At 44.1% G+C, this 27123-nt stretch overlaps 1 protein-coding gene across 10 annotated transcripts in view; it reads right to left on the reverse strand.

Moving 5' to 3' along the window:
• LOC133480183 (adhesion G protein-coupled receptor B1-like) overlaps positions 1 to 27123 on the reverse strand; it is a 274432-nt gene that overhangs the window by 142286 nt on the left and 105023 nt on the right. For all 10 annotated transcript variants that reach the window (XR_009789207.1, XM_061777927.1, XM_061777930.1 and 7 more), the window contains 7 exons: positions 26342 to 26506; positions 26032 to 26196; positions 25708 to 25809; positions 25496 to 25602; positions 16229 to 16423; positions 14397 to 14465; positions 11416 to 11524 (listed from right to left, as the gene is read on the reverse strand). Coding sequence is in view for 9 of the 10 variants with exons in the window: in XM_061777927.1 (XP_061633911.1) it covers positions 11416 to 11524; positions 14397 to 14465; positions 16229 to 16423; positions 25496 to 25602; positions 25708 to 25809; positions 26032 to 26196; positions 26342 to 26506 (912 nt within the window). In the remaining variant the exon portion in view is untranslated. The remainder of the gene's footprint in view (positions 1 to 11415; positions 11525 to 14396; positions 14466 to 16228; positions 16424 to 25495; positions 25603 to 25707; positions 25810 to 26031; positions 26197 to 26341; positions 26507 to 27123) is intronic.

Raw genomic sequence — 27123 nt, forward strand, 5'->3', positions numbered from 1 at the left:
TTCATTTCCTTTTCTACGCCCCAAAACTAGTCACTCCTTTCCGTAGTGCCCCTAGTGGTTGAACGAGACACCACAGTATGTGTGTGTGTGTGTTGTTTTTCTGTCTCGTGGACGGCAGACGAGGAGGACACGAGCGAGAATGTTTCAGGCTCACGTTTGAGCTACAAAGTGCAGGTTTGTTGATTTATTTAGCTCTCTGTGTATTATTAACACTACTGCTAAAATATTTTCCTCATGAAAACCTCACAATACTTTGTTTTAGTCGCTACTATTTAACTGTTTTGAATAGGGATTCTCAAACTGGGTCCGGCTAGGAACTCCTTACAGTGGAGACATGTTTCCAAGGACCACTTCATAATTCTAACACCAATTAAACATCTCTTTTCTTGGAAAACAATGGCTCAGCAAGTAAAATCATAGCGGAAATAATATAATGAAAAATAAGTTTCTGCTTTCCCCCATTGTTTTATTGCAAAGCAATACAAATCTATCAACTTTTATAAAGCAGACTCATAGTCCATTGGAAAACACATAAAGTACGGTACACAATAAGACATAAAACAATCAGAATCCTCTTTATTTGTCAAAAGTACGTCAAAAACACACAAGGAATTTGTCTCCGGTAGTTGGAGCCGCTCTAGTACGACAATAGACAGCCATTTTGACAATAAATACTTTTGAAACATAAAAACATTAAAACACACTACGGAGAGTCACTTAGCCTCTAGTAATTTAATGGCAAGAGGGAAGAAGCTGTTGGAATGTCTTCTGGTTTTAGTTTGCATAGATCAATTGCACCTACCTGAGGGAAGGAGCTGGAAGAGGTGTGACCAGAATGTGGAGGGTACAAGAGGATTTTGCATGCTCTTGTCTTAGTTCTGGCAGCGTGCAAGTCCTCAAGGGTGGGTAGGGGGGTATCGACGATTTTTCCGGCAGTCCTGATTGTCCGTTTCAGTCGGAGCTTGTCCATTTTTGTGGCAGCACCAAACCAGACTGTGATGGATGAACACAGGACTGATTCGATGAATGCTGCTCCTGTGGCAGGCCGTGCTTTCTCAGAAGCCGCAGGAAGTACATACTCTGCTGGGCCTTTTTGAAGATCGAGTTGATGTTGGTCTCCCACTTCAGATCCTGAGGTACTGTAATTCCCAGGAACTTGAAGGTTTCGACGGTTGACACAGGGCAGTTGAACAGCGTGAGGGGCAGCTGTGGTGAAGGATGCTTCCTGAAGTCGACAATCATCTCTACAGAATTGAGCAAGTTCAGCTCCGGGTTGTGTCGCCCGCACCAAAGCTCCAGCTGCTCCACTTACTGTCGATACGCAGACTCGTCACCGTCTTCGATGAGGCCGACAGTGGTGTCGTCTGCAAACTTCAGGAGTTTCACAGCTGGGTGCATTGAGGTGCAGTCGTTCGTGTAGAGAGAGAGAAAAGCAGAGGAGAGAGGACACATCCTTGGGGCCCCCCCGATGCTGGTGGTGCGTGTGGATGAGGTGGTGTCTCCCGGCCTCACCTGGTATGTCCTGCCCATCAGGAAGTTGTAAATCCATTGGCAGTTGGCAGGCGAAACGCTGAGCTGGAGAAGCTTGGAGGAGAAGAGTTCCGGGATTTGGTATTGAACGTAGAGCTGAAAGCCACGAACAGGATCCTGTTGAGGTGTTCTCGGATGAAGTGTAGTCCCATGTTGACTGCGTCATCCACAGACCTGTTTGCTTGATAGGCAAACTGCAAGGGGTCCAGCAGGGGTCCTGTGACGCTCATGAGGTGGTCCAGCACAATGCTTTCAAAGGATTTTATGACCGCAGATGTCAGGACGACATATCTGTAGTCATTCAGACCTGAGATTGCAGGTTTCTTGGGGACTGGGATGATGGTGGAGCGTGTGAAACAGGATGGTACTTCATGCAGTTCCAGAGATTTATTGAAGATCTGTGTGAAGACTGGAGCGAGCCGGTCCACGCAGACTTTGAGGCAGGATGGGACACAAGGTCTGGGCATGCTGCTTTGTTGATCTTTTGTAGTTTGAAGATGCGTCTCACATCCTGTTCATGAACAGTTAACGGAGAAGTCAGAGCTGCGATGGTGGTACAGCTGAGTGGTTGTGGGGTGTAAACGTGTTCTTTCCAAATCTGCAGTAGAAGGTGTTCAAGTCGTCAGCTTGTTCTCTTTTGTTCTCTGCTTGGGGGGATGGTGGCTTGTAGTTGGTTAGCGATTTTAATCCATACTGACTTAAGTAAACTGTTTTTCCTTCTTTTCTGGATAATTTCTCTTTGGGATGTTAATTTCTTTTGTCATCTGATTTCTAGCACAATTGTACAGGGCTCTGTGCCCACTTTGATAGGCATCCTCTTTCGCCCGGCAAAGTTGCTTCAGTTTGGCAGTGAACCGCAGCTTGTTGTTATTGAACATGCGAAACGTCTTCGTACATTTGTACATCTGGAAAATACTTATATTTTAATGACCATAATAATTTTTTACCCAATGCCCTTACAAGAACACAACAAGCATCCACAAAATTTAATCTACACTGTGCAGTATTCAGGTATTCATTTCACAGTCACGCTGGATGAATTTTTGGCGAAAATGTTCCTGAATCGATTTCCAGCCAATGAATCGTTACAGGTCGTATCGTTCTAAATGAATCAATATCATCCTTGAATCAAATCGGCAACCACGAAAATCGTTGCTAAAACGAATCGTTACACCCCAAATAGATTGATAGCTAGATTGATAGCTCTAACTTTGGAGTTCAGGGCCCAGTGCCCCAACAGATCCAACATATGACACTGTTTGTCTTCCCATATATGGATTTTATGTGCAATGCAGAACAGTGATTTATTTGTGATATCAATAAATAATCAGAACTATTTTCATAGGAGCGGCACGGTGGACGACTGGTTAGCACATCTGCCTCACAGTTCTGAGGACCGGGGTTCAAATTCTGACCCCGCCTGTGGGGAGTTTGCATGTTCTTCCCGTGCCTGCGTGGGTTTTCTCCGGGTACTCTGGTTTCCTCCCACATCCCCAAAACATGCATGATAGGTTAATTGAAGACTCTAAATTGCCCGTAAGTGTGAATGGTTGTTTGTTTATATGTGCCCTGCGATTGGCTGGCGACCAGTTCAGGGTGTACCCTGCCTCTCGCCCGAAGATAGCTGGGATAGGTTATCTTATATTTACATAATTATTATATCAATGGTCACCGATGGTGTCGTGGTACACTCGCCTGACTTTGGTGTGGGCAGTGTGGGTTCAGTTCCCACTAAGTGACGGTGTGAATGTGGGTGCGAAAGGTTGTCCGTGCCCTGCGACTGACTGGCGACCAGTTCAAGTGTAGTCTGCCTTTCGCCCGAAGTCTGCTGGGATAGGCTCCAGCGCCCCGCGACCCTAACCAGGATAAGCGGTGTTGAGAATGGATGGTTGGATGGATTATATTAATGTACTCTAAAAATCCTTCTTGAACCGTCACCTTATCGTGGTGGAGGGGTTTGTGTGTCCCAATGATCATAGGAGCTAAGTTGTCTGGGGTGAGGGACCAGACAAAGCACGGCTCAAAGACCCCTTACCTGTGGTAGGGGCCATAGGGGTCAGGTGCAGTGCAAGCTGGGCGGTGGCTGAAGGTGGGGACCTCGGCGATCCGATCCCCGGCTACAGAAGCTGGCTCTAGGGACATGGAATGTCACCTCTCTGGCAGGGAATGAGCCCAAGCTGGTGTGTGAGGTCGAGAAGTTCCGACGAGATATAGTCGGACTCGCCTCCACGCACAGGTTGGGCTCTGGTACCAGTCCTCTCGAGAGGGGTTGGACTCTCTTTTCACTCTGGAGTAGCCCACGGTGAGAGGCGCCGAGCAGGTGTGGGTATACTAATTGTCCCGCGGCTCGGCGCCTGTATGTTGGGGTTGAGAGAGTAGCCTCCCTCCGCCTTCGGGTGGGGGGATGGGTCCTGACTGTTGTTTGTGCCTATGCACCAAACAGCAGTTCAGAGCACCCACACTTTTTGGAGTCCTTAGAGTGGGTGATGGAGAGCGCTCCCGCTGGGGACTCCATCGTTCTGCTGGGTGACTTCAATGCTCACGTGGGCAATGACAGTGAGATCTGGAAGGGTGTGATTGGGAGGAACGGCCCCCCCCGATCAGAACCCGAGCGGTGTTCTGTCATTGGACTTCTTTGCTCATCACGGATTGTCCATAACGAACACCATGTTCAAGCATAAGGGTGTGCACTTGGCACTAGGACACCCTAAGTCGCAGTTCGATGATCGACTTTGTGGTCGTGTCATCGGACTTGCGGCCGCATGTCTTGGACACTCGGGTGAAGAGAGGGGTGGAGCTGTCAACTGATCACCACCTGGTGATGAGTTGGCTCCGATGGTGGGGGAAGATGCCAGTCCAACATGGCAGGCCCAAACGTATTGTGAAGGTCTGCTGGGAACGTCTGGAGGAATCTCCTGTCAGAAGGAGTTTCAACTCCCACCTCCGACAGAACTTTGCTCATGTTCCGGGGGAGGTGGGTGACATCGAGTCCGAGTGGACCATGTTCCGCGCCTCCATTGCTGAGGTGGCTGACCTGAGCTGTGGCCGTAAGGTGGTTGGTGCCTGTCGTGGTGGAAATCCCTGAACCCGTTGGTGGACACCAACGGTGAGGGATGCCGTCAAGCTGAAGAAGGAGTCCTATTGGGCCTTTTTGGCCTGTGGGTCTCCTGAAGCAGCTGATGGGTACCGGGTGGCCACGCGGAATGCAGCGTTGGTGGTCGCTGAAGCAAAAACTCGGGCAGGGGAGGAGTTCGGTGAGGCCATTGAGAAAGACTTCCGGACAGCTTCTAGGAAATTCTGGTCCATCATCCAGCGTCTCAGGAGGGGGAAGCAGTGCGCCATCAACACTGTGTATAGTGGGGATGGAGCACTGCTGACCTCGACTCGGGACGTTGTGAGTCAGTGGGGAGAATACTTTGAAGACCTCCTCAATTCCACCGACACGCCTTACCATTAGGGAGCAGAGTAGAGCTTCTCTGAGGCAGGCTCTACTACCTCTGGGGTTGAATTCACCGAGGTGGTTAAAAAGCTCCTCGGTGGCAAGGCCCCGTGGGTCGATGAGATTCGCCCGGAGTTCCTCAAGGCTCTGGATGTTGTAGGGCTGTCCTGGTTAACACGCCTCTGCAACATCACGTGGACATCGGGGACAGTGCCTTTGGATTGGCAGACCTCAGCCTCCCTGGTAAGGTCTATTCAGGGGTGCTGGAGAAAGGGTCCATCGGTAAGTTGAATCTCAGATTCAGGAGGAGCAGTGTGGTTTTCGTCCTGGGCGTGGAACAGTGGACCAGCTCTACACCCTTGGCAGCGTCCTCGAGGATGCATGGGAGTTCGTCCAACCAGTCTACATGTGTTTTGTGGACTTGGAGAAAGCGTTCGACACATGCGCACACACACACACACACACCTACACACACATACATACACACACACAGGCGGCCCTCTGCTACACAGCGCGTTGTGGGCGGTCATGATAGCCTACAATGTAGGCTATGTAGGCTATAAGGCTCCGGGTCCAGACCCAGAAGCAGTCCCATATGGACCCACACGGACGCCCACCATAGCAAAAAGAGTAAGGTTATGATTCAAGACATAAACGGCGCTTTTATTTTAAGCAGCACAGCATTACAAGCTTTACGGTAGTGACGAACCATACCGACCAATCAGATACGAGTTCAGCCCCCCCCCCCCCCCCCCCCCCCCCCGTCAAATCATCATCTCAGGTGGTAATCACTGATAGTGCGCAGTCCAGACAGTCGAGAAGAAATGTATCAGGGGAGAGAGAAAGAGACTCGGCGTGGAAGTTGAGTTAAAGATGGAGAAATGCCATCATGAAACAAGATCTAAAGGTTTTGAACAAACATAACCTCTAAAACGGGCGGCACGGTGGCCGACTGGTTAGAGCGTCAGCCTCACAGTTCTGAGGACCGGGGTTCAATCCCCGGCCCCGCCTGTGTGAAGTTTGCATGTTCTCCCCGTGCCTGCGTGGGTTTTCTCCGGGCACTGCGGTTTCCTCCCACATCCCAAAAACATGCATTCATTGGAGACTCTAAATTGCCCGTAGGTGTGAATGTGAGTGCGAATGGTTGTTTGTTTCTATGTGCCCTGCGATTGGCTGGCAACCAGTTCAGGGTGTACCCCGCCTCCTGCCCGATGATAGCTGGGATAGACTCCAGCACGCCCGCGACCCTAGTGAGGAGAAGCGGCTCAGAAAATGGATGGAAATGGAAATCGCATCTCAAGTGGAGCAGGAGCCAGTGTCTGGGTAATGTCATCATACTTTCTGAGGAGGAGGATAAGTGGCTCAGATTTATGCATGGATGGTACACACTGAACTGGTTTCCATCCAAGGGGTAGATGAGAAAGCACCTGAATACTTGCACCATCTCATGGGCGTTTGTGAGAGCCATTCTGGACTTACTAAACCGGCCAGTTTCGACGGTGACAAGAGCCCTTTCGAGTCCATTTTGAAGGCAGCATTTATGGATGGTCTACGTTCCCCATTGACCAGAATCATGGCCTCTACACTGATTGGCGGCTGCCCAAACAACCGCCTGGCAGAAATCATGTGACGTGCCAAGCATGCTGAGACAAAAGGACGCGACCAAAAGAAGAAGAAAGAGGATGAATCAGCAAAGGCATCGCTGAATGCGTACCTTGCCATGACTGCACTTGTTCAAGGGTAATCTCGAGGTTGAGGACATGCCAGGAGACGTGCTAGGGCAGGAGAGGCAGGAGTAAGGTAATGACCAAAATTTACAGATTTATATTGAAGATATCAATATAATATAAATTACATATGAAGAATCTTCAATTGATTTCTTAGTATATACATGTTTTGCATTTTTATAATAGGTAGATCATTTTGACTTGGTCATTTTGCTGAAAAAGTGTGAGCACCCCTGATCTACACAGACTCCCGTTATGCCTTTGTCGTGGTCCATGACTTTGGCGCCATCTGGCGCCACCGCAAATTTTTTAAATCTGACGGCAAACATATTCTTCACCATGACAAGGTTGCAGCTCTTCTTGATGCCATTCTTCTACCTTCTGCCACCGCGTACGGCACACACCAACATCTCTGACCCTGTCTCTCAAGGGAATGCAAGTCCAGATCCCGCCGCCAAGGCTGCATCGCGCCTACCTCCTCCATCATTCCACCTCTCCTCTTCCCTCACCGCTGCTCACACACCCCCTCCCTTCCTCACGCTGACCTTCACTCACTGTCTACTCCCACTGAGCGCACTTTGTGCGACAGTGCGGGGCAACCTCTGATGACGGCGTGTGGATGGGCCCTGGTCTCCCTCGGCGTCTCTTCTTTTGTTATGCTAAAACGACACACGGGTTAGACCGTGTTAGACCATGCACCCCTACTGTTTTGACTAGGCTTTACACGATCAGGATTTTTGGACTTTAAATAAACAATAACCAATCACCGATCCGATCAAAAGATGGAGCAATGTCTCTGTTTACATGACTTGTTTATTCATTGTATATACTTGTGTATACTTGAGTATCTTCAAACGTATTCTTTATCATTTTAGACAAAAGTTAAAACATCAATGACCTCTACGGTGCATTCAAGGATTGGCCACTGACATAAATTTAGGTCAACTCACCATTACAACATCCACATAACAGAAATTATGGGTGCTAACTGACTGTAATTAAATTACTTTAATAAATACTGTTAATGACACGCTGACTCTAACTTTCTCACTGTCTCGGCTATATGGATGGGTGTTGTCCAGAGTTTGCGTCCGTTTGGCTTCTCCTTTGGTTTTTTTGTTCTTGTTTTTTTTTCCACACTGCGTTGCTTGAACGCGGCATGCTCCTCCTTGTGTACATTCTTCAGGTGCCCGATCAAATTTGTTGTGTTGAAGCATTTAGATGACGTTCCCAATGACGTACTTCAGTTGTTCACAGACTGCAAATTGTGTGTTGTTTGTCCGAGGCACCACACAAAATAGTCCCACACCGACGACGTGTTTTTTCACCAACAAGATTGAAAAAAACTTCAGATAGACGCCGTCAGATAGTGACAGTACTACGCCACAAGACACGGAACAAGGCTAAAAATAAACTTTGGATTCATACGCGACGGCGAGGCGGAGTAAATGTCTTGTGCAGAGCCGATCGATGACGTCATTGATCGGATCGGCGAATTATGACATGAAAGCCGATCGGCCGATCAGCATAAAATGCTAATTTCGGCCGATACCGATCAGGCCGATCAGATCGGTGGAAAGTCTAGTTTTGACAGACCACTCATACATTATCTCTGCCACATCCTGTTCCCGTTGTCACAGACAGGCCCAATTTAAAGAACACAATCTAAGTTATGGTTTTTCTCGTTTTGTTAACACTACCCTGACCATTCTTGAGGCTACACGTGTGGAAATTAATGCAATTTGTGAAGTAGCCCTCCAAAAGCGCATGGCACTTGATCTGCTTTTGGCTTCTCAGGGCGGTATTTGTAGCCTCTAGAACCAAACCTGTTGCACATACATTCCTGACAATGCTGGCGATACAGGCGCCATAACCAGTGGCATTAAAATGTTATAGAGCTTTTTAAGAGATGGAAAATGCACATTTTTATGGTGGCAGCTGGCGTACAAAGAATCAGAAAAGTTGTCCAAGAGCCAAGGACCACCTGTGGAGAGCTTCAAAAAGACCTACAATTAGCAGGTACTGTTGTCACAAGGAAAACAGTGAGTAATGCACTCCGCCACCATGGCCTGTATGCACGCTCACCACGCAAGACCCCATTGCTTGAAAACATGTCAAAAGCTCGTTTAAAGTTTGCTGAATAACATTTGGACAAACCAGTTAAATACTGGGAGAATATGGTCTGGTCGGATGAGAGCAAAATCAAACTGTTTGGATGCCATAATGCACACCACATTTACCCGAAAAACACGATACCAACGGCGAAGTTCGGAGGTGGGAACATGATGGTGTGGGGCTGCTTTTCAGCAAATGGTACTGGTAAACTTCACATTATATACATGCGAATAAGTCGCCTTTTGGCGAAATTTACCGTTTTGAAATCAAAATAAGCCATTTACGTGAATCATATAGATCCGGTGAGTTTTTCCTGCGGTGGTGGGGGTAGCTGTAGTCATAGGCTGTTTCGTTCTCCTTGAACGCTGGCAGCTAGTGGTAAGAGTACTTTTACTCCGTGACAATGATCTAAATGTTGCTGGCAACTTTTATTTATCAATTATTACTTATTTATCAACTATTTTGTGCGCAAGACTATGACTTTGACTTCCGCATTGGCCGCTGTTTGCATTAATCTAATTTAAGCGCTAGTGACGTTTAAGTCTAGTTCACCAATCAAATGACACAAGAAAGTCACATGACCTCAAACAACGTCTTCTATTGGGCTTCCCTGTCATAGGTATTAACACTAGACAAGCCAGCCCGGCTGATCGTCGTGACTAAGTAGCCATGATTTGGGGAAAGTCATCGTTACAACTCTTGTTTACATTTAGATGAACAAAAACATCTTTCATGTTTTGTAGTATTTGTAGTATAAATTTGTAATTTACTTCAAAGTTTTAGGATGACTCTTTTGTACCCAAGACCACGCTCATAGTACTACCGCCACATTAACGAGAGTGTTAATACATTAACTGCATGGGACTGGTGTTACATAACATAAACGTAGATGTTGTTTGTCATTGTTCTTCGTATCATATATTGTCTGTTCGTACCCAGACTGTGCCTGGGCTGCTTCGACGAGCAACATGGCACGTACACGAGTGGCGGCAAGCAACGTGACGTACGAAGATGACGACAGATTCCACAGAATCTGATATACGGGAAGGAGGAGCATGGCAGAATGGGTAATTGATTCTGGACAATTTTATATGCTGTTGTTGATATATAGGTGGAACCTAACTCGCTTTTCCAAAGCCACCAAAACAATGACAGTGAACACCAGGACCCACAGTTCATTCAACTTGTGAGTCATGATAACTATGATGACTAAAGTATTTCGAACAGAATACCATTCAGCACAGCTAAACACAGTGATCACAATGTGTTGAACAGGGTCACCTGCTTGTTTCAGACTCTTTGACACCTGTCTGACTTTGTGGTGTTTGAGGACGCGCACAGGGACATTTCCCCACTTGCTGAGTACTTCTCATGTCACCTATTTAATGAATCAATCATTGTAAATCTTAGAACATTATTTTTGTTTTCCGATACAGCAGTGTTCAAGCCAAAGGAAATAGGAAACATCGGAAGCATGCTGCAGAACACCTGAAACATACTCCATTAAAAAGAGGAAGATACCATTTTGTGAAGCAGATTCTCCTTGAATTATTTTCATGTCGTCACTGAGGAATGTACACACTCGAAGCTTACTCGGCCAGGGGTGGACAAACCTTTTGGCTCAGGGGCCACATTGGCTTTTAAAATTTGACAGGCGGGCCAAGCCAATGAATCAATAATAAACAAAAAAAAGCGTGGTAGTGTTCATACTTACATTTTCTTATAATGGGAACAGTGTTGTTGATCATCTTATTTTGCCAGTGCATCAAAGTCTAGTGTTAGTTTTGTCGTGGCCCTTCTCAGAACACATCTGAGGTGTTCATCACTCAGCTGGGATCTCGAGGATGCTTTGGTGGTGTTCATCACACTAAAAGTCAGCAACAGTTTCTTCAAGAAACTTAATAAACTGCCGATGCCGAAGTCCCCTCACACAAATGAAGTTAAGTTTCACAACTGTTTTTACTTCCTGGTCAAGCTACAGTACAAATCTCCCTGTGCCTGCGTGGGGTTTCCGCCCACTTCCCAAAAACATGCGTGGTAGGTTAATTGACAACTCTAAATTGCCCGTAGGTGTGAATGCGAGTGCGGATGGTTGTTTGTCTGTATGTGCCCTGCAGATTGGATGGCAACCAGTTCAGGGTGTACCCCGCCTCTCGCCCGACGACAGCTGGGATAGGCTCCAGCACGCCCGCGACCCTAGTGAGGAGAAGCGCGACAGAAAATGGATGGATGGATGGATGGATGGATGGACAACGTCCCAACTTCATTGGAACTGGGCTTGTGTATATATATCCATCCATCCATGAACCCGGGTCCTCAGAACTGTGAGGCTGATGCTCTAACCGGTCGTCCACCGTGCCGTACATATACATATATATATATATGTATATACACACACACATACACACACTACATTGTTAATCAGGTTTACTGTTATGTATATGCATTGGGTGGAAAGACTTGATAGCACGAGTGTGGAATTTCAGAAGTTTAAGCAGTTGTGCCACCATTGGGTCATCTTTTGCCCATTTTTTTTTATATTGCTGCAAAAACCCTAACCCAAGAAACGGAGTGACAATGGACATGAATAGTCTCAAGACTTACCTATGTTATCAGTCACTTCATACATGTCTTGAAAGTCTTTCATTCTCAGACCAACGACATCCACAAAATCTTCAATCAGGCGGAACAGCTCCTTGATGTTCGGGCCCAGCTGTGGGAGACAATGTAAAATGTAACAAAATGGTTATTTCAAACAAGTTATTTATTTATTTTGTAATACTTATTATGATATCTGAATGCAAATTCAACTCATACATTGCTGTGTATTTTTCTTCCACACCATGCAGAGAACCATACCACAAACATGAAGGTTATAAAATGTATTTTCATCCACAGCAGGACGTTAACTGTGGCCCTGTGGTTTCAAAGCACTCGTCTTCAATTTTGACTATACAATTATTTGATCCCCTGCGAAATTTTAAGTTTGCCTTCTTTCAAAGAAATGAACAACAAAATCTGAAATGTGTATTAATATTTATTTATTCTGGTAATGATAAAGACAAATGATAAAATGTTGATTTGAATGAGTGAAATAAGTATTTGATCAACGACAACTCAGCCAGAATTGGCTGGTGCCCATGTGGCATACAGCTGTGCTCAATCAACTGATAACCAATACCTCTGATCTCAACCCATCATGCATATTAAGTAGGGGTTGAACCGACGAGTCGATGCATCGACTTTACCACGCCGCGATGACGTTGATTAATCGTCAGTCACGTCTTTTGGACACAACGCGGATGCCTTGCTGAAATCAACAAGTGGTGGGTTCGTGCAACAAACTAGCAGCATGCTTCAAGCGTGTGGAAATAATTAAGAATGAGATTGTCCTGTCTGAGCCATCATCTTATCATGGTTTGTGTGTCCCAATGATCCGAGGACTGATGTCATCTGGGGCTTCATGCCCATGGTAGGGTTATGCATGGCAAACAGGTCTTAGGTAAGGGGCCACACAAAGCTGTGGAATACATTTTCCCCCGCCTTGAAGTGGGTCACCCCTCTGGAGCCAGGCCTGGGGGTGGGGATGGTGAGCGCCTGATGGAATTTACCCATGGGGCTCAGCTGAAGAGGAGGGTCCATCGAAAAGTCCAATCTTAGATTCAGGAGGAGCAATGTGGTTTTTCCATCCAGGCTGTGGAACAGTGGACCAGCAGGGTGCATGGGAGTTTGCCAGACCAGTCTACATGTGCTTTGTGGACCTGTGGAGAGGGCGTTCGACCGTGTCCCTCGGGAAATCCTGTGGAGGGTGCTCTGGGAATATGGAGTTTGCATGTTCTCCCCGTGCCCTCTTGTTTCAAGCTGCCGGTCTCTGTATGACTGCTGTCAGAGTTTGGTCCGCATTGCCTGCATTAAGTTAGATTTATTTCCAGTGAGGGTTGGACTCAGCCAAGGCTAGCCTTTATCACTTATTATGTTCATAAGGTGGTGGAGGTGTTGAAGGGGTGTCTGTTTGTTGGCCTCAGTATTGCATCTCTAGTTTTTGCAGATGATGTGGTTCTGTTGCCTTCGTCAAGCCACGATTTTCAACTGAAGTGGGATAAAAATCACCACCTCCAAATCTTAGGGCATGGTCCTCAATTGGAAAAGGGTAGAGTGCCCTCTCTAGGTCTGGAATGAGATCCTGCCCCACGCAGAAGAGGTGAAGTTTCTTCGGTTCTTGTTCATGAGTGAGGGAAGAATGGAGTGGGAGATCGAGAGGCGGATTGGCGCAGCGTCTGCAGTGACGCAGACTCTGTATTGGTCTGTCATGGTGAAGAAGGAGCCTTGCAGAAAGGCAAAGCTCTCGATTTACCGGTCGATCCATGTTCTTACACTTAACTATGGTTATGAGCTGTGGGTCATGACTGAAGGAACAAAATGAGTTTCTTCTCAGTAAGGTGTAGCGCTCTTCCTTGGAGACAGTGTGAAAAGGTCGGTCATCCAGGAAGGGCTCAGAGTAGAGCCACTGTTCCTCGGCATCGAGAAGAGCCAGATGAGATGGCTCCGGCATCTGTTTAGGACGCCTCCCTGGTGAGGTGTTCAGGGAACGTCCGTCGGAAGGAGGCCCCAGGGAAGACCTAGGACACGCTGGAGAGACTATGTCTCCCGGCTGGCCTGGGAACGCCTTGGCTTCCTCCCGGAAGAGCCGGACGAATTGGCTGGGAGAGAGAAGTGTGGGCCTCTCTGTTTAAATTGCTGCCCCCGTGACCTGACCCCAGATAAGCAGAAGAAAATGGATGGATGGACTCTGCCAAGCGCCAGACACATTTTGATGCAGCGACCGTCATCTCCATTTAAGCCAATCACGAGCCCATACGTATTTACATGAGCACGAAATCATCCTCAATCGTCAGCCATTATTTCTTTTTTATTGCTAATATAGCTTTGATTGTGCTTGAAAGTGAGCATAAAATATGATAATTGCATAAAACGATCCAAGAGAGATGAAATCGCTGACGCTCCCGTCATCTCCTCGCTCTCATTGTTGAACAGCTTCACACAATGTGCTTATTTGTGCAACACCAGGAAAAAAAAAAACAAGGGCTGGACCTCCTGTATACCAAAATGCCAAAGTGAAGAGAGCTAGTTTTGTATATTTTAATGATAAAAGAATGACATTTATCCATCCATCCATCCATTTTCTTTACCGCTTTTCCTCACAAGGGTACCAGCCATTTATATTTATTATTATTTATATTAGTAGTAGTAGGAGGAGGAGGAGGAGGAGGAGATACAAATACTCCTCATATTTGTATTATATATATTTTATTAAAATGCTCTATAAATAAAGTTGAATTGTATTTTAAAGTTCATTTATTTGTAGTGTTCTGAGTATGCGGAATACGAAAGCAATTTAAATAATGCGTATATGATATAATTTATTTTTGAATTAGTAACTCATTTCACACATCATTTGGTATACATATATATATATATATATATATATATTGTGCCCACACGCGCGCGCGCACAAACACACACACACAATATCAAGTGAGATTTCTGAAGCACTGTGAATGCAATTACAAAAAGATGACCATTACCAATTGAGCTTCTTCCCATCGTGCTCGGTTTTCTTCCATTAGCAGATTGCTAACTGACTGGACAAAGTTCTAGAAAAGAAAAATATATGTGTGTGTATATATATATAGAAACACAAAAATCAGACAAAGTATATCATATACTATCAAACATTTGAAAATATTATACCTTAGAATTAAAAATTATTATTCAGTGTGGGTACATTTTATAAACATTCCGATTAGATAATTTCATATTGATATCCCATTAAAACAATATTTTCTCTATGTATATTTTAAAATAATAATATTGTCAGTAAAAATGATTTGCAGAAAAATCAGGCTGAAGTAAACGTGTTTATTAACATGTGTTTGTTCCCCTTTGAGGTGACTCAGCCTTCATGTTAGCCTGCTCACTGAAATTTGATTATCCTATTTCTGTGTGGCGACTAATTGGGCAACCACAGTTCACTGTTCTTTCCTGTTCATTTTGACAAAAATCCTCCAGTTTAATATACAGTGGAACCTTGATTTTAACGGACTCCGTTATAGCAAATTGGCCTAAATACAACCATACAGTGCAAAATTATTGTTGTATACTTTTGTATGGCCTGAAATACAAAATACACTACAAAATCATTCATTCATGAATTTTCCATACCGCTTATCCTTACTGCTGGAGCCTATCCCAGCTGACTCTGGGCGTGAGGCAGGGTACGCCCTGGACTGGCTAACTAGTTCTCCACCGTGCCACCACTCCAAAATTAATGTAAATAAATGGATAAAAACTAGAAAAGTTTGAAAGTTTCTCGAAACGTATCTCCTCCAGCCGGGATTCACACCCTGGCCTGCTGTTTCCAAGAGCACAGCGAGCCTGTGCGCAAGCAGATGGCTAATTTACATTCAATTTGCATGCGTCCTGGCGTATGTAAATTAGCCATGTGGCTCGCGATACCACTGCGCTACTTCTGATATCCGTTAAATCGGGCTCCGTTAAAGGTGGTTCCACTGTATAACGTACGGTGGAACCTCGGGTTACGAACCACTCTGTTTCCAAACAATTTAGGTTCCGCACAAAATTTTGGGTTAGCGAGCGGTCTTGGTATGGGCGAACGGAAGAATCGATGTTGCGTTTCTACTCGCGCTGCGTGATGATCATTGACTTTGTGCAAAACGCTTGGATGTAAGGTGAGAACAAGTTGCTCCGCTGTGTAAGGCGGAATTCTGTTTCAGGCGAAGGTTCCGCCTCAACATGCTCGATCATCCAATCACTAATCTAAAAGCGTTTGTGATTGACGTGGTTAAAAAAAAGTCTGGAAATCATTTTGTTTTCGTCCAAATATACAATTCACAGTATGTATTTTATTTACAGAATTTCACCGGCTCTCATAAAAACATTGAACGAAAAAGAAAAGTTTCTCTGGATTGCTTTGTTGTGCCACAACTAACCAATGAATTAGAAAAGAAACAGACACATTTTTCCCTGAGTTATTATAGAAGACGGCTCTTCTTCAATGAGTAGTTATAATCCTCCTTCTCTTAGTTGTGGTTTACAAGCAATACATTTTTATCATACTTATTTAGTGTTTTCACGTATTTCTATATTGCACTATGTTTATGTTTAACCACAGACTGATCAAAAAAGGGAAGTATAATTGAATTTGGGGGCTGGAATCGATTAATTACGTTTGCATTCATTTCAATTTACCTTGGTTTAAGAACGTTTCAGCTTACAAACGGGGTCACGGAACAAACTAAGTTCGTAATTTCTACTGTATGTATTTTCTGTCATATCAATGATAATACTCATAGGGGGAGCAAAGCATTTCATTTCAAACTAATTAATAAAAATGTACCCTCATGTCTGCACTGCTGGGACTGTAGTATGCCCTCCTGAAGATTTCAGTCATGTTCTTCAGCACGTCCAAAATAGCCTGCAAATCACCACTGTAGCTGGTGCCATCACTGGAAGTCACTCTCAGTTTAGCCATCACTTCAGAGATTCCATCCCCCACGAGGCCTCGCTGCGCTTTAGATAAATGATCTCGAGTCTAACACAAAGAGCCAGACCGTAACATTTTTGTGAATTATAACAAAATAGCATAAAGTGTAATTATTACTTATAGAGATTAGCAGGATGGATGGTTAATTTGAAATTTGACAAAAATGGAAATGGAATTTCTGAGTTTGAATTGGAATGTTTTCATAAATATTTTCCTTTTTCTTTCCATCAAAATAGTTTTTTAATTAGACGTAAAAGTCAACATCTCAAAAAATTAAGTGTAAAAAATAAATAAATCTACTTCTAAATTAAAATATAAAAGCAGATGGCACAAAAAAATACTATGAGGTCAATATCCAGGTGAAAGCCAGGAAGAAGTTCAAAACATGTTTGTCCTTGATATACACGTAATATGGCTGATGACTCGTTCGATGGCTCATGGTCATGGTCCTTACTAATTGTGGTGGCTAACAAGCTAACTCATTTGCACTAATACTTACTGGTACGTCTAGTTCATGTAAAAACAAACCATTTTTGTGTGTGTGAGTCTGTGTCTTACATTAAATAAAATAAATAATAATAAATAACTTTTTCATTTTTTTTTTTATTTCCAATCGGCAGTTGAAAATGGAAAGAATGCAGCCCTATGGGGGAAACAAGCTAGTGCAAACTGTAGGCCGCTCCCAAAACCGGATAAATGCAGAGGGTTGCGTCAGGAAGGGCATCCGGCTTAAAACCTTCCCAAACAAATACTGTATGAGCGTTCATCCCAAAAATTCCATACCACATCGGTTGTGGCCTGGGTTACAACGTCCACCACCGGCGCCGTTAACCTACAGGGCACCGGTGGAGATTCAGGTACTGTGGGTCGAAGACGAACGAGAGGTGGAAAGCGGGTTCTTCGGAAGAAAGAGAAGAGGAAAGCACAGAGCCTAGAACTGAATGTGGGGACTTCGAATGTTGGGAATATGACTGGAAAAGCTCGGGAGTTGTTTGACATGATGATTGGGAGAAATGTTGATAAATTGTGTGTCCAGGAGACCAGGTGTAAAGGCAGTAAGGCTAGAAGTTTAGGGGCAGGGTTTGAATTATTTTACGATGGTGTTGATGGAAAGAGAAATTGAGTAGGGATGATTTTAAAGGAAGAGTTAGCCAAGAATGTCTTGGTGGTGAAATGAGTATCAGATCGAGTGATGAGGCTTAAACTTGAAATTGTTTTGTATCATATTACATTATAAATAGTGGCTATGCCCAACAGGTCGGATGTGACCTAGAGGTGAAAGAGAAATTCTGGAAGGAGCTGGACAAAGTAGTTCTGGGCATCCCAGACAGAGAGAGAGAGTCATGATTGGTGCAGATTTTAATGGGCATGGCGAATGAAACAGGGGTGATGAAGAAGTGATGGGTAAGTACGGCATCCAGGAAAGGAACTTGGAGGGACAGATGGTGGTGGACTTTGCAACAAGGATGCAAATGGCTGGAGTGAACACTTTTTTCCAGAAGAAGCAGGAACATAAGGTGTCCTACAAGAGCGGAGGTAGAAGCACGCTGGTGGATTACATCTTGTGCAGACAATGTAATCTGAAGGAGGTCACTGATTGTAAGGTAGTGGTAGGGGAGAGTGTGGCGAGACAGCATAGGATGGTGGTGTGTAAAATGACTCTGGTGGTGGGGGAGGAAGATTAAGAAGACAAATAGCAGAGCAGCGAACCATGTGGTGGAAGCTGAGAAAAGAGTGTTGTGCGGCTTTTCCGGAAGAGGTGAGACTGGCTCTTGGTGGACAGGAGGAGCTTCCTGAAGACTGGACCACTACAGCCAAGGTGATCAGAGAAACAGGCTGGAGAGTACATGGTGTATCTTCTGGCAGGAAAGGAGAGAAGGAGACTTGGTGGTGGAACCTCACAGTACAGGAAATCATACAAGGAAAGACGTTAGCTAAGAAGAAGTGGGACACTGAGAGGAGTGAGGACAGGAGAAAGGAATACATGGAGTTAGGGCGAAGGTATAGGTGGCAAAGACCAAACAAGAGGCATATGATGACATGTATGCCAGTTTGGACACTAAAGAAGGAGAAAAAGATCTATACTGGTTGGCCAGACAGAGGGATAGAGATGGGAAGGATGTGCAGCAGGTTAGGGTGATTAAGGATAGAGATGGAAATGTGTTGACTGGTGCCAGCAGTGTGCTGGATAGATGAAAAGAGTACTTTGAGGAGTTGATGAATGAGGAAATTCAGAGAATGACATTGTGATCTGCAGCGAAAGCAGGGAGCAGGTGGAGGAACAGTTAGAAAGATGGAGGCATGCACTGGAAAGGAGAGGAATGAAGATTAGCTGAAGTAGGACATAATATATGTGCATGAATGAGAGGGGTGGCGGGGGAAGAGTGAAGCTACAGGAAGAAAAGATAGCGAGGGTAGAGGACTTTAAATATTTGGGGTCAACAGTCCAGAGCATTGGTGCGTGTGGTCAGGAAGTTAAGAGACGAGTCCAAGGAGGTTGGAACGAGTGGCCCGAAGGTGTCAGGTGTGTTCTGCTAGGATGAAGGGCAAAGTTGACATGATGTACGGATTAGACAGTGGCACTGAAGAGACAACAGGAAGCAGAGCTGGAGGTGGCGGAAATGAAGATGTTGAGGTTGTCTCTAGGAGTGACCAGGTTGGATCAAATTAGAAATGAGCTCATCAGAGGGTGAGCCAAAGTTCAATGTTTCAATGTTCAAGACAGAGTCAGAGAGAGCAGACTTGGATGGTTTGGACACGTCCAGAGGAGAGAGAGTGAATATATTGGTAGAAGGATGATGAGGATGGAGCTGCCAGGCAAGAGAGCTCGAGGAAGACCAAAGAGAAGGTTGATGGATGTCGTGAGGGAAGACATGAGGGCAGTTGGTGTGAGAGACGAGGATGCAGGAGATAGGCTCACATGGAAAAGGATGACGCGCTGTGGTGACCACTAACGGGACAAGCCGAAAGAAAAAGAAGTTGAAAATAGAAAGAACAACTGATACACGGATTCTCTCAATTCATCAAACATGCAGCCAATCAAGTCGCTATTCATTGTTCATGTGACACTGACACTGGAAGAATTGGTAGCTGGTATTCAAATCAATTGGGTCGAAGATTATGTCCTGCATCCATAGTCATTCGGTATATACTGGACATACAGTAGATGCTTCATTGAGTGGGGTAGCCTGTTGCTGTCATATACATAAAAAATATACAAAGACCCCACCTTGAGTGGGTTGGCCTGTTGCTGGGATAAGTAAGAATGTCAGCCATATTGAATGTGTCAGATCTTCCCGTAAACCAATTCAAGGCAATGAACTGAACTTCATCAAGCGCCTTCTCCAAAGTGTAAAGAGTTACTGCTCATTCCTCCATTCCCATGTAGACCAATATATTTAGGAAACCAAAACAAACTTTTATCTCATGAATATAAATGTCAATATCTATCTTAGAGTAACAGTGTTACATGCATTGTTAGCTGTAAAAAAACTCAAGTGAGCTTTAGAAAAATATATAATTTATTTTCGGTTCGGATCTGCTGTACTGTATATCCTAAATACAGAGTATAACGATTTAAGATTTATAATCATCAGATTAAAAATGACATACCTTGTTTGTGGTGTTTATATTTTTCCCAAATATACGCAAACAACAATACTATTTATTTAGGAAACATATGCATTAGAAACAAAGTACTGTATGTTACGTTGAATCTGATGATGACTGATTTACTCCTAATAACTACTCGTCACTTTAAACCGCATCCACTCCTTGAAGTCTCAGTGCCCTTTGCACAATGGTCATTGCACCGGACTATTGCGATAATAGCCATTCGAACTGCTCTAAGTGCTAGAGGACTCTGCATCTTTTTGCACAATTGTTGTTTGTTGTTGTTTTTTGTCAATGTCTTTCTGTCTCCAAAGTGTTCTGTAAATTGACTGTCTGTTGTACTAGAGCGGCTCCAACTACCGGAGACAAATTCCTTGTGTGTTTTGGACATACTTGGCAAATAAAGATGATTCTGATTCTGATTCTGATAAAAGCAAAACAAACAAAAATAGGTAAGTTATGTTGGGTAGATTGTTTCTTTGTCGTAAAAATGCTTCTTGGCCCGATATCTTATACCGTTGAAGAGCCAGTTTATTTCCCTTTTAAATTCAAGTTATATCAAGCTTTTATCATCCTGTCCACCAAACACCAAACGAGTCGATAGCAACAGCAAAATAGTCTGATATTGCCAGAGAAGATTTGGCAGATTTTTCACAGGCACAATGCACATTAAGCTGCAATGCTACTCATCCCACAAATACATGTTGCTTACAAATGTGCCACAATTTAAAATGGTAATAAACAAGATTTCCAACAATATAAGATTCATTGGCAAGAAGCTTTGTTACAACAAAGAAAACAAACAAACAAATTTCCTTCAGCTCCAAAACAATGTATGGATTTTTAAAAATGTTTTCAAGGCCAGACTTTCCCTCTACCCTGCCATTTCGACAAGCTCTTGCGGAAGGATCCAGCGGTGTTCCCAGGCCAGCTGGGAGGCAGTATTTCCAGGGTGTCCTGGGTCATCCCCAGGGCCTCCTCCCGGTGGGAGGGGTCCTTGCCGTGCAACGGTGGACTGTATGTCATGTGCCCTGTGATTGGCTGGCGACCAAGTCAGACAAATCACTGACTGTTTCCCGAAGTCAGCTGAGATAGGCGCCAGCCCACCTGCAACCCTGGTGAGGATAAGCGGTTTGGAAAATGGATGGATGTGTATGTCATAAAAGGTAACTGCAGTAGTCTGCTCAGCTGACCGGAAGCAGTTATGATGGGTTTGTTCAGAAATGTGAAAGCTGTCTTTGGAACCAGAAGTCTCTTGAAGAGGGAACCTGTAAAAATTATTTTAAATGAGGATGCCCAGCGGTATGCAGTAGACTGTGCTAGATGAGTACCACTGCCGCTTGTACCAAAAGTGAATGATCTGCAACAGCTCAAAACAGAAGGCATCATAGAGAAGGTTTCACAACCCACAGAGTTTTGTGCTGCTATGGTTCCAGTCCTAAAGCCAAACAGAAAAGACGTTTGATGCTGCGCAGAACCAAGAAGATTGAATCCAGCTGTGAAACGTAAAAAAGTACAGTATGTACTCCCAACAGATGAGGAAATTATGGCATGGCTCTCAATGTTCAAAAGTGTTCACATCATTGAATGGTGCAAGTGGGTTCTACCAGATTCCATTGCACGAAGAAAGCCGCAAGTTGACCACCTTCATCACACCTTTTGGGAGGTAGGCCTTTCGAAGACACCCGTCTTTAGAAAGTACACCTTCCAAAGATTCACATTTAGCATAACAAGCGCACCTGAAATTGTCCAATGGAAAATGGCCGAGAACCTGCAGGGGTTAGAAGGAACATATGTTGATATGGACAACCTCCTTGTTCATGGTGAAACTGAGGAGATCTATGACAGATGCTTGGAACAGTTGCTGAAAGTAATTGAGGCAGCAGGTCTCAAACTAAACAAAGCAAAGTACAAGTTGAAACAGGCCGATTTGTTTTCTGGAACACATTGTTAACGAAAACGGGGTCAGACCTGATCCGAGAAAGGTAGCGGGGATAAAAGACTTTACAAAATCTCAGAACATGTCCCTGCTCAAGAGGTTCCTGGGAATGGTGAACTACATGGGAAAGTTCATCCCCGAACTATCCACTACATGTCAACCATTGTATAAGCTGCCTAAAGGCACAGTAGGATGGCTGTGGGGGCCTGCACAACAGTCCGCCTTCCAGACGCTGAAGATGGCCTTAACGTAAGCATCTGTACTCACCATTTATGATGCGACCAGACCTACTGAGGTGTTGGCTGATGCCTGCAGTTATGGACTGGGAGCTGTCCCGCTTCACCAGCACAGGAGGATTGGAAACTGTGGCATACTCTTCTAGAACACTCAGATGATCCTAAAACAAGGTACGCACTGATAGCAAAATAATGTCTTGCCAGTGTTTTGGCATACAAACATTTAGAAAAAATACCTGTTAGGACTTGAGAGTTTTAACTCAAGACTGATTCACAAGTGCTTAGTACCATTAAGGAACATTAAAGACTTGGGCAATGTTCCTATCAGATGTCAGAGACTTCTCATGAGACTGAAGTGCTTTATTACAGAGACTGTATATGCTCCAGGAAAGACATTAGCAGTGTCGGATGCTCTTTCCAGAGGCTTTAGTCGAGGAGAGAGAGAGACAATGTGTACAGCAGTGACGTGGCTACACACACACACTCCATCTTGAAACATCTTCCAGCCACCCCACAGAGGGTGGAAGAGGTTAAAGAATGCACCGCTGATGACCCCCAGCTTCAGGTAGAGAGGGAATTTATTCAGTCAGGGCGGGCTGAGTATGAGAAGCAGATGCCTGAGTCAGTTAAGGACTTTAACTATGTAAGAGGGGAGCTGTCTGTGGGAGGGGCAGTTACTATCAGGGGAAATCGTATTGTTACTTCCAGCTCAATGAGTAATAAGATAATAGATAGGATTCATGACAGGCACCAGGGGTTGGCAAAATGCAAAGAGACAATCAGTCAGTGTGGTGGCCAAGAATATTGCAGGACATCATGACTAAAATAACTCAGTGGAACTTGCAGAGAGAACAGAAGTACACAGAGAAAACAGCCTTTAATGCCAAGTCAGTTACCATCTAGGCCAGACATGTCAAGTTCCAGGCCAGCAGGCGTCTGGTCCACAGGATCAATTTGAAGTCAGCATGAGACTGACATGCACAACAGCCTCAGCCAAACGTGTACGTAATTCCATGAGCAGCGTCTTCTTATTTGTATGAACTATACAGTACTCCGTGTTGCTGGTGTGGGGATACAACATTGCCCAATCAGATACCAGTTTCAAAGGAATCACATGGATACTTAAGCATCCGTTCGCGCATTTTAAGTACTAGTAACTGTTTTTGCTAATTTTGGAAGCTATGGTTGTCGTCGATTAATTGAAGACACATTGCCGAAGAACTGTGTGTCAGTGCAAATCTGACTGCCAAAAGTGAAAGTGATTGGCAAACGACAACGATGAAAAGAACGCCGACGGACGTCTTATTTGATCGGAGGCAATGACGTTTACAGGAGTACTTTAGAGATTCATGTTCAAATCATGTTCAACCTATATTTAATTAAATACACTACAAAGACAAGATATTTAATGTTCAAACTGATAACCTTTATTGTTTTTAGCAAATAATCATTAACCTAGAATTTTATGGCTGCATAATGCGCCACACATTTTCAATAGGAGACAGGTCTGGACTGAAGGCAGGCCAGTCTAGTACCCGCACTCTTTTCCTACAAAGCCACGCTGTTGTAACACGTGCAGAATGTGATTCGGCATTGTCTCGCTGAAATAAGCAGGGGCGTCCATGAAAAAGATATTGCTTGGGTGGCAGAATATGTTTCTCCAAAACCTGTATGTACATTTCAGCATTAATGGTGCCTTCACAGATGTGTAAGTTACCCATGCCATTGGCACGAACACAGCCCCATACCATCACAGATGCTGGCTTTTGAACTTTGCGTCCATAACAGTCCGGATGTTTCTTTTCCTCTTTGGCCCGGAGGACACGACGTCCACAATTTCCAAAAACAATTTGAAATGTGGACTCGTCGGACCACAGAACACTTTTCCACTTTGCAATCAGTCCATCTTAGATGAGCTCAGGCCCAGAGAAGCCGGCGGCATTTCTGGGTGTTGTTGATAAATGGCTTTTGATAAATGGATTTCTCCAGATTCTCTCAACCTTTTGATGATATTATGGACCGTAGATGATGAAATCCCTAAATCCCTTGCAATTGTACGTTGAGGAACATTGTCGACTATTTTCTCACGCACTTGTTCACAAAGAGGTGAACCTCGCCCCATCTTTGCTTGCGAATGACTGAGCAATTCAGGGAAGCTCCTTTTCTACCCAACCATGGCACCCACCTGTTCCCAATGAGTCTGTTCACCTGTGGGATGTTCCAAACAGGTGTTTGATGAGCATTCCCCAACTTTCTCAATCTTTTTTTGCCACCTGTCCCCGCTTTTTTGGAACGTGTGGCAGCCATAAAAGTCTAAGTTAATGATTATTTGCTAAAAACAGTCAAGTTGATCAGTTTGAACATGAAATATCTTGTCTTTGTAGTGTATTTAATGAAATATAGCTTGAACATGATTTGCCAATCATTGTATTTTGTTTTTATTGATGTTTAACACAACGACCCAACTTCATTGGAATTGGGGTTGTACATCAATACAGTAGTTACACATGATTCATTGATACATGCTACAGAGTTGAAACGCCACCGCTACGGTTGTACGTTTGAAGCTTTGTGCCTTTGATTTGATTCATGAGGACAAGTGAATGAGAAATGGAAGGAAACGTGGTTGTATATGAAGGTGGAGGGAACAAGAAACGCATACTGTGGGATGTACAGTACCATCCCACAGCTGAATCATGTCTTTCACTGGAGAGGGCACTGACATGTAATGTATATTGTTTTTATGACAATCATTTTTACACTGAGCGTTTATAGAAAAAAAATGTCAAGGTAATGGAAGGAAACATAAGCGAAATGAGATCTATGGACAGTAGGCATTATTGTGATGATGCCAGACCATAGCACAGAATTTCACACTATTACATTCGTCTTAAAAATATCGAGATCAAATTCCTACCTACTAAAGCAATAAGGTAAAATGCACCCTGCAATATTCTTCTGATATATGAAACTTTGATATTTTCACAATTGATAATTATGATGATTTCATTATCAGTTTTACAATCCCTAATGTGGTGGCTTGAGGCTAGGTGAGCATTTGCTAAGTACGTACTTGTACTGAAAATTAAGCGACAAATAGTTTGAGTGATTATATATGATAACTAATAACTGGTTATAACTCTTTTGTGATGAAAGAGATCAAAATTAAAAGTGATTCATTTGGCTTCATCTCATCATGATCGCAATAAGTTCCACTTGTACATAATTTTTAGGCAGAACCAGGTGGACTGAGTATCTGATCTCTGCTATTGCCACATAATGGAAGCTCTAAGTGCTTCAGCTTCTCAAAAACATACTGTATATGAAACTCACCAAAGTTTGTATGCTGCGATAATCATTGGAAATGCACTTCATATAGGTAGGATTCTCCCAGAATGCAATACCCTCCTCATCGAGGATGCAGCGACGCAAAATCAACCCTGTGATGAGACAGAAGTAACTATTGTTGTATACTGCCAATGTGTCTTGTAATTTCCAATGTTTGATTGGAGAGTAGGATATGTGTCTCGATGGTCGAAGCTAACCCATTGCATTGGGAGGACATCGTACTGCTGCTGTATCTCCAGCAGGAGTCATCTTCCAAACAATGTTGGAATAGTTGTCCTCAACGCATATTTCATGAGATTCTAATGGCAGCAAAATATGAGTACATTTGTTGAACTGGACTATATCATCACAAAATTCTAGACACAAAGTTTGGGCACTCTTTCTCATGCTATTGAATGAGAAACTATGTCCAAACTTTTGACTGGTAATGTATCTATAAGGCTCAAAGATTTTAGGTTTTTACATTTCTCAAATGTTATCCAACTGAGAAAGCATCACGCAGAATGTTATCTTTTACTTACCTGGGCATCTTTTTTCATTACAGTGTCGGACCTTTTCTCGTTCTCCAGGGCAAGAATGCCCTCCAAAAAAGGGCCCATAACAAATTCTGCTTCTCTGCTGGCTACCTCCACCGCAGGTCTTGGAACACCCTGACCACAGAGACCATGGCTGCCAGCTCCCATCCACTGAAAGGATATTTGCAATGTTAGACCACTTGCAAAAAATGGTATTTGGCTGCTAAACACACAGGAGTCATGCGTATACACAAGCATACAGTTTAAAAAAACAAAAGCAAACTAAACATAGTCTTGATCATGGTCCTTCCCCTACCAGGGCATTCCCCATGAAAGCAGTCAACAGTCTCAAGCCACTCTCCTCTGCATTCAGAACCTCCATATGACGGGCCGTTACACTCTCTTGTCCGTTGCATGGTCCCATTAGAGCAGGAAGATGAGCAGGAACTCCAACTTGACCACTCATTCCACACACCATCCACTGAGAATTGTCAGGACAGAACATTTGCAAAACACAAAAAGATAAAAAGTTATGAGTTTCATCAAGTTTTGGCACCACGCTGAAACATAGTTTTGTTCTTAGGCATTTTTGGATGTTTTAGTTGTGTCTTTAACCTGTTGGAGGACCCATAACTGACACCAAGCTTTTGACATTGATCAGCAAAGTTTACTCCAGAATGCTTAGATTGTTTTGTGATGATGATTCCCTTCACAGATTCAAGACAGCCCGTGACTAAAGCTGCTAAGCCGCAGAGGAACGTATCGTAACTGAGCCTCCTCAATGCTTCACTGGTGAAATGATGACTAAAAAATCATTTTCATATTTTCCACATATTGTTCTTGTCGTGTATAAAGTGAAATACCTCCTTGAAAGGTTGGTACATGGAGAGTTACAGTGTCTGACCTTGACTGACTCCTTCAATTCAGAAATTGATGAACATGGCGAGATTAGAGTTACATTTTGAAATCGTTTTTACTTCTTAGTGTGTGGCTTTCATCAGTTTAATGTATTATATGTAACATCGAAATGGAACGTATAAGCGGTGAAGAGTGAGAATGTGATTTACAGAGAGACAGTGGTGAGGGTACAGGCACGCC

This window comes from Phyllopteryx taeniolatus, chromosome 6 (assembly GCF_024500385.1).
Source record: "Phyllopteryx taeniolatus isolate TA_2022b chromosome 6, UOR_Ptae_1.2, whole genome shotgun sequence".
NCBI lineage: Eukaryota > Metazoa > Chordata > Actinopteri > Syngnathiformes > Syngnathidae > Phyllopteryx > Phyllopteryx taeniolatus.